Here is a 14,787-nt window from a genome sequence, read left to right on the forward strand (position 1 = left end):
GTCAGAGGAGACATGATAGAAGTGTATAAAATTATGCATGGCATTGAGAAAGTGGATAGAGAAAAGTTCTTCTCCCTCTCTCATAATACTAGAACTCGTGGACATTCAAAGAAGCTGAATGTTGGAAGATTCAGGACAGGCAAAAGGAAGTACTTCTTTACTCAGCGCATAGTTAAACTATGGAATTTGCTCCCACAAGATGCAGTAATGGCCACCAGCTTGGATGGCTTTAAAAGAAGATTAGACCAATTCATGGAGGACAGGGCTATCAATGGCTACTAGCCGTGATGGCTGTGCTGTGCCACCCTAGTCAGAGGCAGCATGCTTCTGAAAACCAGTTGCCGGAAGCCTCAGGAGGGGAGAGTGTTCTTGCACTCGGGTCCTGCTTGCGGGCTTCCCCCAGGCACCTGGTTGGCCACTGTGAGAACAGGATGCTGGACTAGATGGGCCACTGGCCTGATCCAGCAGGCTCTTCTTATGTTCTTATGTATGTTTACTTATTTTCATTAATATATGCAGTTTTGTACACACTGATTAGATGAAGGACTGCATCACAAAATTCAGAGACCTGCGGAATTCTAATGATAGGTATTCGCGTATTGGTTTGAGACGTGCAAATTAGGTAGTTCCTCATTAACACGCAAACAAGAAAAATTGAAGAAAATTAAAAAGAACACAAACTCTGGCAAAAGAAATGCAAGAAGACAATAAGGGATGCTAAAAAAGAATTTGAGGAGCACATTGCTAAGAACATAAAAACCAACAACAAAACATTCTATAAATACATTCAAAGCAGGAGACCATCTAGGGAGACGATTGGACCCTTGGATGATAAGGGAGTCAAAGGTGTACTAAAGAACGATAAGGAGATTGCAGAGAAGCTAAATGAATTCTTTGCATCTGTCTTCACAGTGGAAGATATAGGGCAGATCCCTGAACCTGAACTAACATTTGCAGGAAGGGATTCTGAGGAACTGAGACAAATAGTGGTAACGAGAGAGGAAGTTCTAAGCTTAATGGACAATATAAAAACTGACAAATCACCGGGCCCGGATGGCATCCACCCGAGAGTTCTCAAAGAACTCAAAGGTGAAATTGCTGATCTGCTAACTAAAATATGTAACTTGTCCCTCGGGTCCTCCTCCGTGCCTGAGGACTGGAAAGTGGCAAATGTAACGCCAATCTTCAAAAAGGGATCCAGAGGGGATCCCGGAAATTACAGGCCAGTTAGCTTAACTTCTGTCCCTGGAAAACTGGTAGAAAGTATGATTAAAGCTAGATTAACTAAGCACATAGAAGAACAAGCCTTGCTGAAGCAGAGCCAGCATGGCTTCTGCAAGGGAAAGTCCTGTCTCAGTAACCTATTAGAATTCTTTGAGAGTGTCAACAAACATATAGATAGAGGTGATCCAGTGGACATCGTGTACTTAGACTTTCAAAAAGCGTTTGACAAGGTACCTCACCAAAGGCTTCTGAGGAAGCTTAGCAGTCATGGAATAAGAGGAGAGGTCCTCTTGTGGATAAGAAATTGGTTAAGAAGCAGAAAGCAGAGAGTAGGAATAAACGGACAGTTCTCCCAATGGAGGGCTGTAGAAAGTGGAGTCCCTCAAGGATCAGTATTGGGACCTGTACTTTTCAACTTGTTCATTAATGACCTAGAATTAGGAGTGAGCAGTGAAGTGGCCAAGTTTGCAGATGACACTAAATTGTTCAGGGTTGTTAAAACAAAAAGGGATTGCGAAGAGCTCCAAAAAGACCTCTCCAAACTGAGTGAATGGGCAGAAAAATGGCAAATGCAATTCAATATAAACAAGTGTAAAATTATGCATATTGGAGCAAAAAATCTGAATTTCACATATACGCTCATGGGGTCTGAACTGGCGGTGACCGACCAGGAGAGAGACCTCGGGGTTGTAGTGGACAGCACGATGAAAATGTCGACCCAGTGTGCGGCAGCTGTGAAAAAGGCAAATTCCATGCTAGCGATAATTTGGAAAGGTATTGAAAATAAAACAGCCGATATCATAATGCCATTGTATAAATCTATGGTGTGGCCGCATTTGGAATACTGTGTACAGTTCTGGTCGCCTCATCTCAAAAAGGATATTCTAGAGTTGGAAAAGGTTCAGAAGAGGGCAACCAGAATGATCAAGGGGATGGAGCGACTCCCTTACGAGGAAAGGTTGCAGCATTTCGGGCTTTTTAGTTTAGAGAAAAGGCGGGTCAGAGGAGACATGATAGAAGTGTATAAAATTATGCATGGCATTGAGAAAGTGGATAGAGAAAAGTTCTTCTCCCTCTCTCATAATACTAGAACTCGTGGACATTCAAAGAAGCTGAATGTTGGAAGATTCAGGACAGACAAAAGGAAGTACTTCTTTACTCAGCGCATAGTCAAACTATGGAATTTGCTCCCACAAGATGCAGTAATGGCCACCAGCTTGGACGGCTTTAAAAGAAGATTAGACAAATTCATGGAGGACAGGGCTATCAATGGCTACTAGCCATGATGGCTGTGCTCTGCCAGCCTTGTCAGAGGCAGCATGCTTCTGAAAACCAGTTGCTGGAAGCCTCAGGAGGGGAGAGTGTTCTTGCACTTGCCATGCATAATTTTATACACTTCTATCATGTCTCCTCTGACCCGCCTTTTCTCTAAACTAAAAAGCCCCAAATGCTGCAACCTTTCCTCGTAAGGGAGTCACTCCATCCCCTTGATCATTCTGGTTGCCCTCTTCTGAACCTTTTCCAACTCTAGAATATCCTTTTTGAGATGAGGCGACCAGAACTGTACACAGTATTCCAAATGCGGCCGCACCATAGATTTATACAATTGCATTATGATATCGGCTGTTTTATTTTCAATACCTTTCCTAATTATCGCTAGCATGGAATTTGCCTTTTTCACAGCTGCCGCACACTGGGTCGACATTTTCATCGTGCTGTCCACTACAACCCCGAGGTCTCTCTCCTGGTCGGTCACCGCCAGTTCAGACCCCATGAGCGTATATGTGAAATTAAGATGTTTTGCTCCAATATGCATAATTTTACACTTGTTTATATTGAATTGTATTTGCCATTTTTCCGCCCATTCACTCAGTTTGGAGAGGACTTTTTGGAGCTCTTCGCAATCCCTTTTTGTTTTAACAACCCTGAACAATTTAGGGTCGTCAGCAAACTTGGCCACTTCACTGCTCACTCCTAATTCTAGGACATTAATGAACAAGTTGAAAAGTACAGGTCCCAATACCGATCCTTGAGGGACTCCACTTTCTACAGCCCTCCATTGGGAGAACTGTCCGTTGATTCCTACTCTCTGCTTTCTGCTTCTTAACCAATTCCTTATCCACAAGAGGACCTCTCCTCTGATTCCATGACTGCTAAGCTTCCTCAGAAGTCTTTGGTGAGGTACCTTGTCAAACGCTTTTTGAAAGTCTAAGTACACTATGTCCACTGGATCACCTCTATCTATATGCTTGTTGACACTCTCAAAGAATTCTAATAGGTTACTGAGACAGGACTTTCCCTTGCAGAAGCCATGCTGGCTCTGCTTCAGCAAGGCTTGTTCTTCTATGTGCTTAGTTAATCTAGCTTTAATAATACTTTCTACCAGTTTTCCAGGGACAGAAGTTAAGCTAACTGGCCTGTAATTTCCGGGATCCCCTCTGGATCCCTTTTTGAAGATCGGCGTTACATTTGCCACTTTCCAGTCCTCAGGCACAGAGGAGGACCCGAGGGACAAGTTACATATTTTAGTTAGCAGATCAGCAATTTCACCTTTGAGTTCTTTGAGAACTCTCGGGTGGATGCCATCCGGGCCTGGTGATTTGTCAGTTTTTATATTGTCCATTAAGCCTAGAACTTCCTCTCTCATTACCACTATTTGTCTCAGTTCCTCAGAATCCCTTCCTGCAAATGTTAGTTCAGGTTCAGGGATCTGCCCTATATCTTCCACTGTGAAGACAGATGCAAAGAATTCATTTAGCTTCTCTGCAATCTCCTTATCGTTCTTTAGTACACCTTTGACTCCCTTATCATCCAAGGGTCCAATCGCCTCCCTAGATAGTCTCCTGCTTTGAATGTATTTATAGAATTTTTTGTTGTTGGTTTTTATGTTCTTAGCAATGTGCTCCTCAAATTCTTTTTTAGCATCCCTTATTGTCTTCTTGCATTTCTTTTGCCAGAGTTTGTGTTCATTTTTATTTTCTTCATTCGGACAAGACTTCCATTTTCTGAAGGAAGACTTTTTGCCTCTAAGAGCTTCCTTGACTTTGCTCGTTAACCATGCTGGCATCTTCTTGGCCCTGGCGGTACCTTTTCTGATCTGCGGTATGCACTCCAGTTGAGCTTCTAATAGAGTGTTTTTAAACAACTTCCAAGCATTTTTGAGTGATGTGACCCTCTGGACTTTGTTTTTCAGCTTTCTTTTTACCAATCCCCTCATTTTTGTGAAGTTTCCTCTTTTGAAGTCAAATGTGACCGTGTTGGATTTTCTTGGCAATTGGCCATTGACATGTATGTTTAATTTAATAGCACTGTGGTCACTGCTCCCAATCGGTTCAACAACACTTACATCTCGCACCAGGTCCCGGTCCCCACTGAGGATTAAGTCCAGGGTTGCCGTCCCTCTGGTCGGTTCCATGACCAACTGGTCTAGGAAATAGTCATTTAGAATATCTAGAAACTTTGCTTCTTTGTCATGACTGGAACACATATGCAGCCAGTCTATGTCCGGGTAGTTGAAGTCACCCATTACTACCACATTTCCTAGTTTGGATGCTTCCTCGATTTCATATCTCATCTCAAGGTCTCCCTGAGCATTTTGATCAGGGGGACGATAGATCGTTCCCAGTATTAAGTCCCTCCTGGGGCACGGTATCACCACCCACAACGATTCTGTGGAGGAGTCTGCCTCTTTTGGGGTTTCGAGCTTGCTGGATTCAATGCCTTCTTTCACGTATAGAGCAACTCCGCCACCAATACGTCCTTCCCTGTCCTTCCGATATAGTTTATATCCAGGGATAACCGTATCCCACTGGTTTTCTCCATTCCACCAGGTCTCCGTTATGCTCACTATATCAATGCTCTTCTCTAAGACCAAGCACTCCAGTTCTCCCATCTTGGTTCGGAGGCTCCTAGCATTAGCGTACAGGCACTTGTAAGCAGTGTCTCTCTTCAAGTGTCTTTGGCACTTGTGGTTAAGCCTGTGGTAATTTTGCTCTTCTGAATTTATATCCTGTGCCCTGCTCTCACAATGCCTACTTCTAGGCCTACCCCTTTTAAAATTTCATCATTTCTTTGGTTTTTATCCCAGGGGGGAGGTGTATTCCGAACTGGACCTTCCTCAGCTCCTGTCGGGTTTCCCCCCTCAGTCAGTTTAAAAGCTGCTCTGCTACCTTTTTAATTTTAAGTGCCAGCAGTCTGGTTCCATTTTGGTTCAAGTGGAGCCCGTCCCTTTTGTACAGGCCCGGCTTGTCCCAAAATGTTCCTCAGTGCCTAACAAATCCAAACCCTTCCACCCGACACCATCGTCTCATCCACGCATTGAGACTGCAAAGCTGGGCCTGTCTGGCTGGGCCTGCGCGTGGAACCGGTAGCATTTCAGAGAAAGCCACCTTGGAGGTCCTGGCTTTCAGCATCCTACCTAGCAACCTAAATTTTGCTTCACGGCTGCATTTCCCGATGTCGTTGGTGCCAACGTGCATCATGACCACTGACTCCTCCCCAGCACTGTCTACCAAACTATCTAAACAACGGGCGATATCTGCAACCTTCGCACCAGGCAGGCAAAACACCTTGCGGTCTACACGCCCATCACACACCCCACTGTCTATGTTCCTAATGATCGAATCACCCACTACAAGGATCCCTCCACCCCCTGGAGATATATCCTCGGCACGAGAGGATAGCTGCTCATCCCCCAAGGAATGGGCCCCTTCTAAGGGATCGTTTCCCTCTTCCTCAGCTGGATGCTCTCCTTCCTCGAGACCATTGTTCTCCATGATAGCAGAAGAGCTATCATTGTTGGAGTGGGACACAGCTATAACGTCCCTGAAGGCCTCCTCCACACTCCTCTCTGCCTCTCTCAGCTTTTCCAGGTGCCTGATATCATCTTATCAGGAGGTCCGTTCTGCCAATATAGGAAACGGACTTTTAGTGTGGCAGCACCTACCCTGTGGAATTCCCTCCCCTTAAATATTAGGCAGGCACCATCTCTGCTATCTTTTTGGCGCCTTTTGAAGACTTTCCTCTTTCAACAAGCCTTTTAAGTTGAGACCTTATCCCAGTCTGCATCTGTGTTGGAATTGCTTTTTAATACGTTTTTAAACCTTTTTTTAAAACACTATGTTTTTAACCTTTTTATTAAAAAGATGTCTTGAAAGCTTTTAAAAAATGTTTTTAAAGATGTTTTGTTTTAATGTATTTTAAAGTCTGTTTTTATGATGCTTTAAAGCGTTTTTGTGCTTTTGTTTGCCGCCCTGGGCTCCTGCTGGGAGGAAAGGCAGGATATAAATAAATAAATAAATAAATAAAGATTTATTGGGCTATTCAATCCAAACTTCAATAGACAGAATCCTGCTTCAGTCATCTTTTGAGTGGATCAAGCCAGCTACTCCTGAAGAGCGGGTGCAAAACCTGAAACCAGCTGGGCCAATAATCACTTTCCATGCACCTTTGGAAGAGCAGCTAGGAAGAGATAATTTCGTTTGGTCTGCTTTTTTAAAAGAAACTGACCTAATTCACACCTTCTGGAATAATACACGGATCAGAACATCATTATCCTTTGTATAATTTCGGACTCCTCCAACTTCTGTGATGTTCAGATGGTATACCAAAATACTTTCAAAAATACGCATTTTAGGATACAATAAGTTCAGGAATGCAAACACTGAGATTAGCATACAGATATATTTAAATAAGTGATAAAATACGTACTGAGGCACATACTTAAATACAAATTTTGTGCTTTAAAAAAAAATCACAGATTAAGGCAGAAACGGAACAGAATGGACTTATGAATTCAGTTGTATGCTGCCTCTAAGACATACATATTGGAAGCCATACTGTTCACAAATTTGCCTAAAGTATTTTAAAACTAGCAGTCCTGTGGAAGCAAATTCCTGTGGAAGCCAGGATCTCTTCTTGATTGTCCCAGAGCGCAGGACACGGAATAATGTCCCAGAGTGCAGGACATGGAATAAGAAGCCAGATTTCAACTGGACATCAGGAAAAACTTCCTAACTGTTAGAGCCATACGACAATGGAACCAATGACCTAGAGAGGTAGTGGGCTCTCCGACACTGGAGGCATTCAAGAGGCAGCTGGACAGCCATCTGTCGGGAATGCTTTGATTTGGATTCCTGCATTGAGCAGGGGGTTGGACTAGATGGCCTTGTAGGCCCCTTCCAACTCTACTATTCTATGATTCTATTCATTATGGGAAGAAATGTTTTGTAGAACGTGTTCTGGAACATGTGCAACCTTCCAGACCTAACAAAAGCAAGGGGCACTCCTGCTTCAAACCCATTCCCTGCTTACCTGAATCCAGATTTCTGATACTGCTGGAGATAGTACTGGAGAACAGGTTCTGGCAGAAGAGAACTTGGAGGTGGGTCTTCGGGTAATCCCACCAGCAGCCCTCCTGCAGCGATGTGCAAAAAGGAAGATTGGAATGAAAGTAACACTGCTGTTGCCACAGTTAACTGCAAATGGCAGGATCAGGGCATTTCCAGACTGCTATTCTTGGGTAGGATTCAATCCCATATCAGCAAATTCAGACTGCGCAATTATAGTTGATTCAGAGGTCTTGTGCCGCAAGCCTGCCTCCCCAAAATATGAGACTTTTTGCAATAAGAAAAGTGACAGAAAAAATATACTGGAAAGTAGGGGGACAACACTTGTTTTGACGCAGCAGCATCTAACCTCACTGCAAACAATTTGGAATGAACTAATAGTAAATATCCTCTAATCTCCCTGCAAACAAATCAGGATGGTCAGTAAACAGGGTATCTAGAAGCGCCCAAAGTTTCTGCAGAGCGAGTACTTTTGCATGCCCCGCAATAAGCCTTTCTCAGTCCCTGCCATTTACTTTGCATCTGTTTGCAAACCATCCATGTAGTGTGATCTGCAAACTGTTTTCTCTCTCTGAATAATGTTTAAATCACACTATGCTAATCTGTAGGCATAGAGTTCTAAGGCTGAAACACATCGTATCAGAACAAAACAGGCTACATTCTGGGCTTGTCAAAACAGACGAAGGAACAGCGGTCAACATTCAAGGACCAAATTTCTTTCCTCGCAGGCAGGACTGGAACAGACTGTCCTGTCTGCAGCTTGAATTTATTGAATGCTCTACTTTTCAGCAGGAAAAGATCAAGCATTAGGCTGTCCATCAACCTCAGTTGGGTGGGGCTGTATAAATGTTTCATTACGCAGCAGGGCAGTGAGTCACAGCGCACTAAAAGGAGCACCTAGGCACTGCAGAAAAATGAAACCTGGTACTGCCGGCCACTTCAGATTATGCTCATCCTTTCTGGGATCAGGACTGTTATTTAATGGATTTCTACCCACTTTGTAGGGCATAAACTCTAAAGATTATTCTGTCTAAACTGGGGATGGGGGACCTGCAGCCCCCCAGATGTTTTGGGGACCACAACCCCCATCAGTCCTGTCCATTGGCCATGCTGGCTGAGGTGAGTGTATGGGTGGAAGAGCTAATTTCCAGTCAAGGTTCCCCACAATTTTATTTATTTAGGGCAAGGATGGGGAATCCTGTGGCCTTCCAGATGTTGCTGAAGCCCAAAATTCCAACACCACCAGCCAGCACCGCTAATGGCCATAAGTATGTACGGGGCTGGTGCCAAAGGGCAGCCAGGTGAGGCCCTGGCTGAGGGCCCCTGTGGCCTAGAGGGCCCCTTGTTAGGGTGGGAGAGTAGCGATCCGCGACAGGGTCCCTGCCGTAGATCACAGGGAGGGAGCTTCCAGGCTGCCTGCCCATTCGCTCGCTCCACCTCCCTCCCTCCCGTCTTCGCTGCTGCGTGCGCAGGGCTGCCATCAATCAAGATGGTGGTGGAGGCTTCTCTAAGGGGCTATTGCCCCAACCGCCATCTTGGTTGATGGCAGGCATGTGCACGCATGAAGCATACAGTGCATCCGTGCCATCAACCAAAATGGCAGCAGGGGCATCAGCCCCTTAGAGAAGCCTCTGCCGCCACCTTGGCTGATGGTAGCCTTGTGTGCACAGCAGCAAACACAGGAGAGAGGTAGGTGGAACAGGCAGGATCTGCATGCCCAGGGCAGGCTGGTGCCCAAGGGCCCAGTCATGCCTGGTGCCGGCCCTGCGTATGTACATCTCCCACTGGCCCACTGCTTACCAAGATGTTTGCCACAAGAAAGCATCTGTCTAAGCCAGCCTTTCCAAACCTCTGGGTCCCCAGATGTTGCTGGTGTACACTTCCCATAATTCCAGACCACTGAGTTGTAATCCGGCAATATCTGGGGGGACCCAAAGATTGCAAAAGGCTGCTCTAAGCCCTATTCTACAACCCCAGATGCCCTCAGAAGAGGAGGAGATCCCACATCCGGCAGCTTCACAGAGAAGGCGCTTGTGCAGCCTTAGGGATGGCATGAGTGTTTCTCACACCTCTATCCCACGAACCATCGCAGCGGGGAAATCACATGGAAAGACACCAGAGCAATGTGACAAACGGCCCCGCGGAAGGCATAATTTTATACCCCTCTTACCACGTGTCAGCTGCTCTCCTGCCTCCACAGTTTCTTACCTCTCTGCCGGACTTTGCTGACATTAAGTGAAGTCCCCTCTATCTCGTCCTGAAAGGAAAGATTTTGAGGAAAGGGATTGGCTAGGCCAGACAGAAGAGTGCTTTACCTCAGCATTCTTAAGGTGGTATTGAGAGGGAGTTAAAAATATATACCTCAGCATATTTACCTCAGCGTATAAAAATATATATACCTCAAAATACCTCAGCATTCTTAAGGTAGTCAGTATTGAGAGAGAGTTTAAAAAAATCTGAGCAAAGTTAACCAAACTTTTAGTCCAAGAAAGTTCTTTTCTTGCAGCCTGAATAAAATTATGCAGATTAAACTAAATCTGCACCATTTAATTCACCTTCTGCAGTCATGTGGAGGGGCCTCATTCCCTGCAAAGTTTGACTGCGCACCTTCTCGCTGCCTTTTGAGGTTGTAAGGCATTGCACGCTCACCCATTAAACCCAGGGGTGTAGTTGCCCGGGTTGCGGGGGTTGCAGACCCCTAACGTTTTGGGGGCAGGGTCCCAGCCAGGTCCCTACGTATGAACCGATCAGCATGAAAGGGGAGTGTATAGCCACTGAGTCTTGTCCTTTGTGCTGATTGGAACTAATCAGACTGAAAGGAGATGAGTCAGCCACTTAGAAGACTCTTCTCAGTAGCTAAGACACAGCCTCCCTTTTCATGCTGATTGCTCCTAGGGACATCTGTTGTAGAGGAGTGTGGACTTACAACATGACAGAGAGAGGAAGGGAGACAAGGGAAAATGGAAAAGGGGTGTGGCTGTGAGGGGGTATGGCTTGACTATCTTGAAGGGACCCTGCACTTCTGATATAGCCACTACACTATTGATTAAACCCTGCCTTGACATCCATAAGGGCATCGGCAACACATTCAAACTACTGTGGTTCTTCTGAGCATGCACAGAGTACAAAAAGGCCTGAATTCCGCATGAGGGCTAACCTAAGCCCAGACTGTACCACCAGGCTGTGTCCGAGTGTCAGTTGTGCTGAAATCAGTGACCTTCACTTGGAGGGCAGCAGTCAGACTTCAGGCTTGTGGAAATCTACTTTTGATTTTTAATAGCAGCCAAAGGTCCAGCAGATGGACACAGGTATATCTAGTGGCTCAGGGCCAGTCAGATACACACAGAGATTTGAGAGGGTTCTCCGGAAGAGGAGTTTGTCCAGAACTGAGCTCAGAATCTTTTCACCCTAAAATCCACTCCTATTCTCCCTCCAAACTTTCCTCATTTTTGCAACCTGATTAATGGGAGAAAAGTCTCTTAGCTTGTTGCTATTGTTGAACAATCATGAGTCTTGAAGCTTTGATAATCTACTACAGAACACCCAGAGATCTACCTGGAGATGTTGACCACTTTCCTGCCTGTCCCTGTGCTAGACGACTGAACTCCAGCCATTCCTGACATCACCCAGGGTGGAAAGCATGACCTGAAAGGGGCACTTCCATCACCATCTCTTTTAGGGATGGAGTTTTTCTAATTCCTGTCTCACTTGACGAGAAACGAGGATGATTTTTCCCCACCAGTTCTGATAAAAATACAAACAATTATTGCATACTATGTGCATCATTATACACATTATTATATGTATTACATGCATATTACACCAAAAACACACGCCAGGCTTCCTCAAGTAACCAGCACACGAACAGGACGCTACTATCAGCAGGTGAGACCTTGAGGGGGTAGTGCTGCTTTGGGGGCTCCCTGGCTGCTGTTGACCTGTGACAGGGCCTTTTCAACAGCAGTTCTGCATTTGTGGAACGCCCTCCCTGGTGAGCTGTCCTTCCCTCCCTCCCTTGTTGACTTTCAGGGCACTTTTAATAACATTCGTGTCTTGCCAGGCATCTGATGGCTTACAGTCAATTCCCCGGGCAACCCTGGTTGATAGAATGCTTTTTAATGTTTTTTTAAATTGTAAATTGTTTCATTATGGATATGTTTGCTGTCTTGGGCTCCTTAGGAAGGAAGGGTGGGATATAAATCGAATAAGTAATAGTAAATAAAACGAACAATACAGTCATAGAAAAATGCGAGAATGTATAAAACTGAAAATGGAAATGGACTGCCTTCAAGTCAGTCCCGACTTATGGCTACCCTATGAATAGTGTTTTCATGGTAAGCGGCATTCAGAGGGAGTTTACCATTGCCTCCCTCTGAGGCTAGTCCTCCCCAGCTGGCTAGGGCCTGCTCGGCTTGCCACCGCTGCACAAGCCAGCCCCTTCCTTGTCCGTAACTGCCGGCTGGGGGGCAACTGGGCTCCTTGGGACTATTTCCTTTGCCCACGGCTGCACAGGGGGCAGGGCACGTAACCCCTGAGCCACTCACTGTGGGGTGATCTTTAGCTGGCCCTTGAAGACACCCAGGAGACACGAGCGGGGATTTGAACTCACAGACTCTGGACTCCCAGCCAGGCTCTCCTCCCCACTGGGCTAGACCAGCTGTTAAGTACAAAACTACTTATATATTATAAAATTATGGTGCACAGAGCGTACTGCATGGGGCTTGATTCTTGTATATGTATTACATGTAAATATATATATTTATTTGCATGTGTTTTGCATATAATTAGTTGGGCTTTAAAAAAAATAAACTCTGACAAGCAAGTGTAACTCTGTTCTAGGCAGGCACTTGATGCAAGCGACGGTCCAACAGGGGCAATGCTTGGCTGGATTGGAACGGCCAGATTCCATTTATAAATCCGTTTAAAATGGTATTGATCTCCATCGCTGCCCGTCCCTCAGTGGAAGGTGGTGGCTTCGTTGTCAGTGGGGCAGTGAATCCGCTCCAGGTTTTAGTTTGAACTTTCAAGGAGCTGTCCAAGGTGCTAAAGGTAAAACCCAGAGCGGATTCCACCGCCCCACTGACATGGAGCCACCAGCTGTCACTGATCTCTGGTACCAGAGGCTGAGGGACACCCCTTCCCAAAATCCTGCAGAACCACTTGCCAGGCAGTCAATAACACAGGACTAGATGGGTCAATATTCTGACTCTTCTGAAAGTTCGGACTAAAACAGACTCATTGCCCCACTGAGAATGGAGTCCCCAGCCTCCACTGCTGTCCCCTCCTTTCCCAACTCAGGGGGACCAACCTCCTCCTTGGTCGATCGGATCACAGCCTTCAGAGTCCTGCTCAGATCCTTCTCCAGTTCGGCCTCCGCAACTCCCTGCAGAGAGAAAGGCAAGAAAGACTGACGAGGATGCAAGGGGTTGGGCACCTCCCATGCCAGGACGTACGGTAGGCGGAGGATCCCTCTTTCCCCGAAAACCCACCGCTACCAGGCTTGGCTTGTATCATCACTTGATGCATTCATTTATTACACTATTTATATCTCAGTGCTTGGCCTTTCACAGCCATCCTCCTCCATTTCACACACTCCCGGTCAAAGTAGCAGACAATGTCAGTTAAATCAACCCTTCCCAACCTGGAGCCCTCCAGGTGACTCTGCTGGTAGGGACAGGCAGGAGTTGTTGCACAAAACAGTTGGAGGGCACCAGTTGGCGAAAGCTGAATCGAAAACATACACAACCCATAAAAACAACACGAAGAGTGAAGACAAAACACACATGCTAGATATTTTAAAATCTCAGGGGGGGAAAAGGGGGGCAGAATAATCCAAACCAAAAGGTGCGGCGTAACCAATAGGCTCCGCCAGCACATAGGAACACCAATCAAAAAGGGGCCAATCTGATCTCCTGGGTTTGGGGGTTCCACAACTGGACCTCTAACAGCAACGGGAGCAGAAAGCAGGGCCTTGAACTATTACAGCAGGCAGCCAGGCTGTCCCCTTCAAGTGTCCTGGTCCCATAACTTTGTAGGTGGCAAGCTGCACTTGGAATTGTACTCAGGAAACTGCTGGTCAAGCCCCCCCCCAAGTCCTGTGGCCAGGAGGGCTATGTTCTCTACTTGCCTAAGCTCTGCTCATCCTTCTTCCCCCTTCTTCCTCAGCCCTATCACTCAGTCTCCAATATATCCTCTGCAAGCGCATCTTTGCTTGCTGCATGCCCCGCCAATTAACAGGGAGTCAAATTTTAACATGCACATCAAAACTTCTGCTAACCAATCACCCCTATCAAAACAGATTAAAGCTCAACTGCACCAAGGTCCGGCATTTCTTGGTCCCTAGAGGGCTCAATTCTTTTAGGGCCATCACCTCTCCTTCCTTCCCACACCCGCCACTGATAAGAACGGCCAGCAGGGACTCTCTTTGAACAACAACAGGCTCCGTGGCTCTGCCACGGCTTGCTTGAGCGTTGTACAGCTGCCATCCAAGAAAAAGGAGGCAGTTTGTCTTTCTGCAATTAAAGTGCTCCTTTGATTCCATTTTATTTAAGCCACTAAAGAGAAAAGTATCTCCATAAAGCAGCCCAGAAGTCGCACTGCCTCAGCGCCCTGGCAGCCTTATTAGACACTCAGAGATCCACTATTCAGTCTATCGATCTGCCTGGCACTGATGCTGTCCCCGTTTTTACAGCAGGAAGGCACCACGAATTTGGCTTGACTTTTCAGGTCAGTGTTGAAAAACACAAGAGATTTCTTTTTTAAAGGGCCTTTAAAAACTTGTTTGAATTTTGCAATTCTGCAAATTTAAAGGGTTTCAGCAATAGGTCAAGGCTGCAATTGTATGGAATGGGTGAGTATTCAAACTGACCCGCTAACGCTACTGTAGTTATTATGAAGTATAAAAAAGGTAAAGACAGCCAATGGTCTTCAGATGCATGGCTCCCCCCCCCCCCACACCCACACAAAAAGTGTGGGACTTTGAGTGTCTCCAGACTTTCAGTATTTTACAAGAGGGATTCAAGCACATGTTGGAAATTTAGGTTTGAGCAATTGCAGTGGATGAAAGGGCTCTGTCAGCCGGGTGCAATAAATCCACTTCTTTTTAAAACACAGGCTTTTTGCAATTAGGAAAGTAATGGGGAAATGTAGCAAACAGTGTGGGACAAGCAAATGATGAATGGGAAGACACAAAAACACCCCGTAAGCAAATCAGGAC

General features: G+C 45.8%; 1 protein-coding gene across 1 annotated transcript in view; it reads right to left on the minus strand.

Moving 5' to 3' along the window:
- The window catches only part of EPHX2 (epoxide hydrolase 2), an 86,478-nt gene that overhangs the window by 11,202 nt on the left and 60,489 nt on the right, over nt 1–14,787 (minus strand). The window contains exons 13-15 of the mRNA XM_061625861.1: nt 12,880–12,954; nt 9,780–9,828; nt 7,537–7,639 (exon numbers count right to left, since the gene is read on the minus strand). Of these exons, the coding sequence (XP_061481845.1) occupies nt 7,537–7,639; nt 9,780–9,828; nt 12,880–12,954 (227 nt within the window). The remainder of the gene's footprint in view (nt 1–7,536; nt 7,640–9,779; nt 9,829–12,879; nt 12,955–14,787) is intronic.

Source organism: Rhineura floridana, chromosome 4 (assembly GCF_030035675.1).
Source record: "Rhineura floridana isolate rRhiFlo1 chromosome 4, rRhiFlo1.hap2, whole genome shotgun sequence".
Classification (NCBI taxonomy): domain Eukaryota; kingdom Metazoa; phylum Chordata; class Lepidosauria; order Squamata; family Rhineuridae; genus Rhineura; species Rhineura floridana.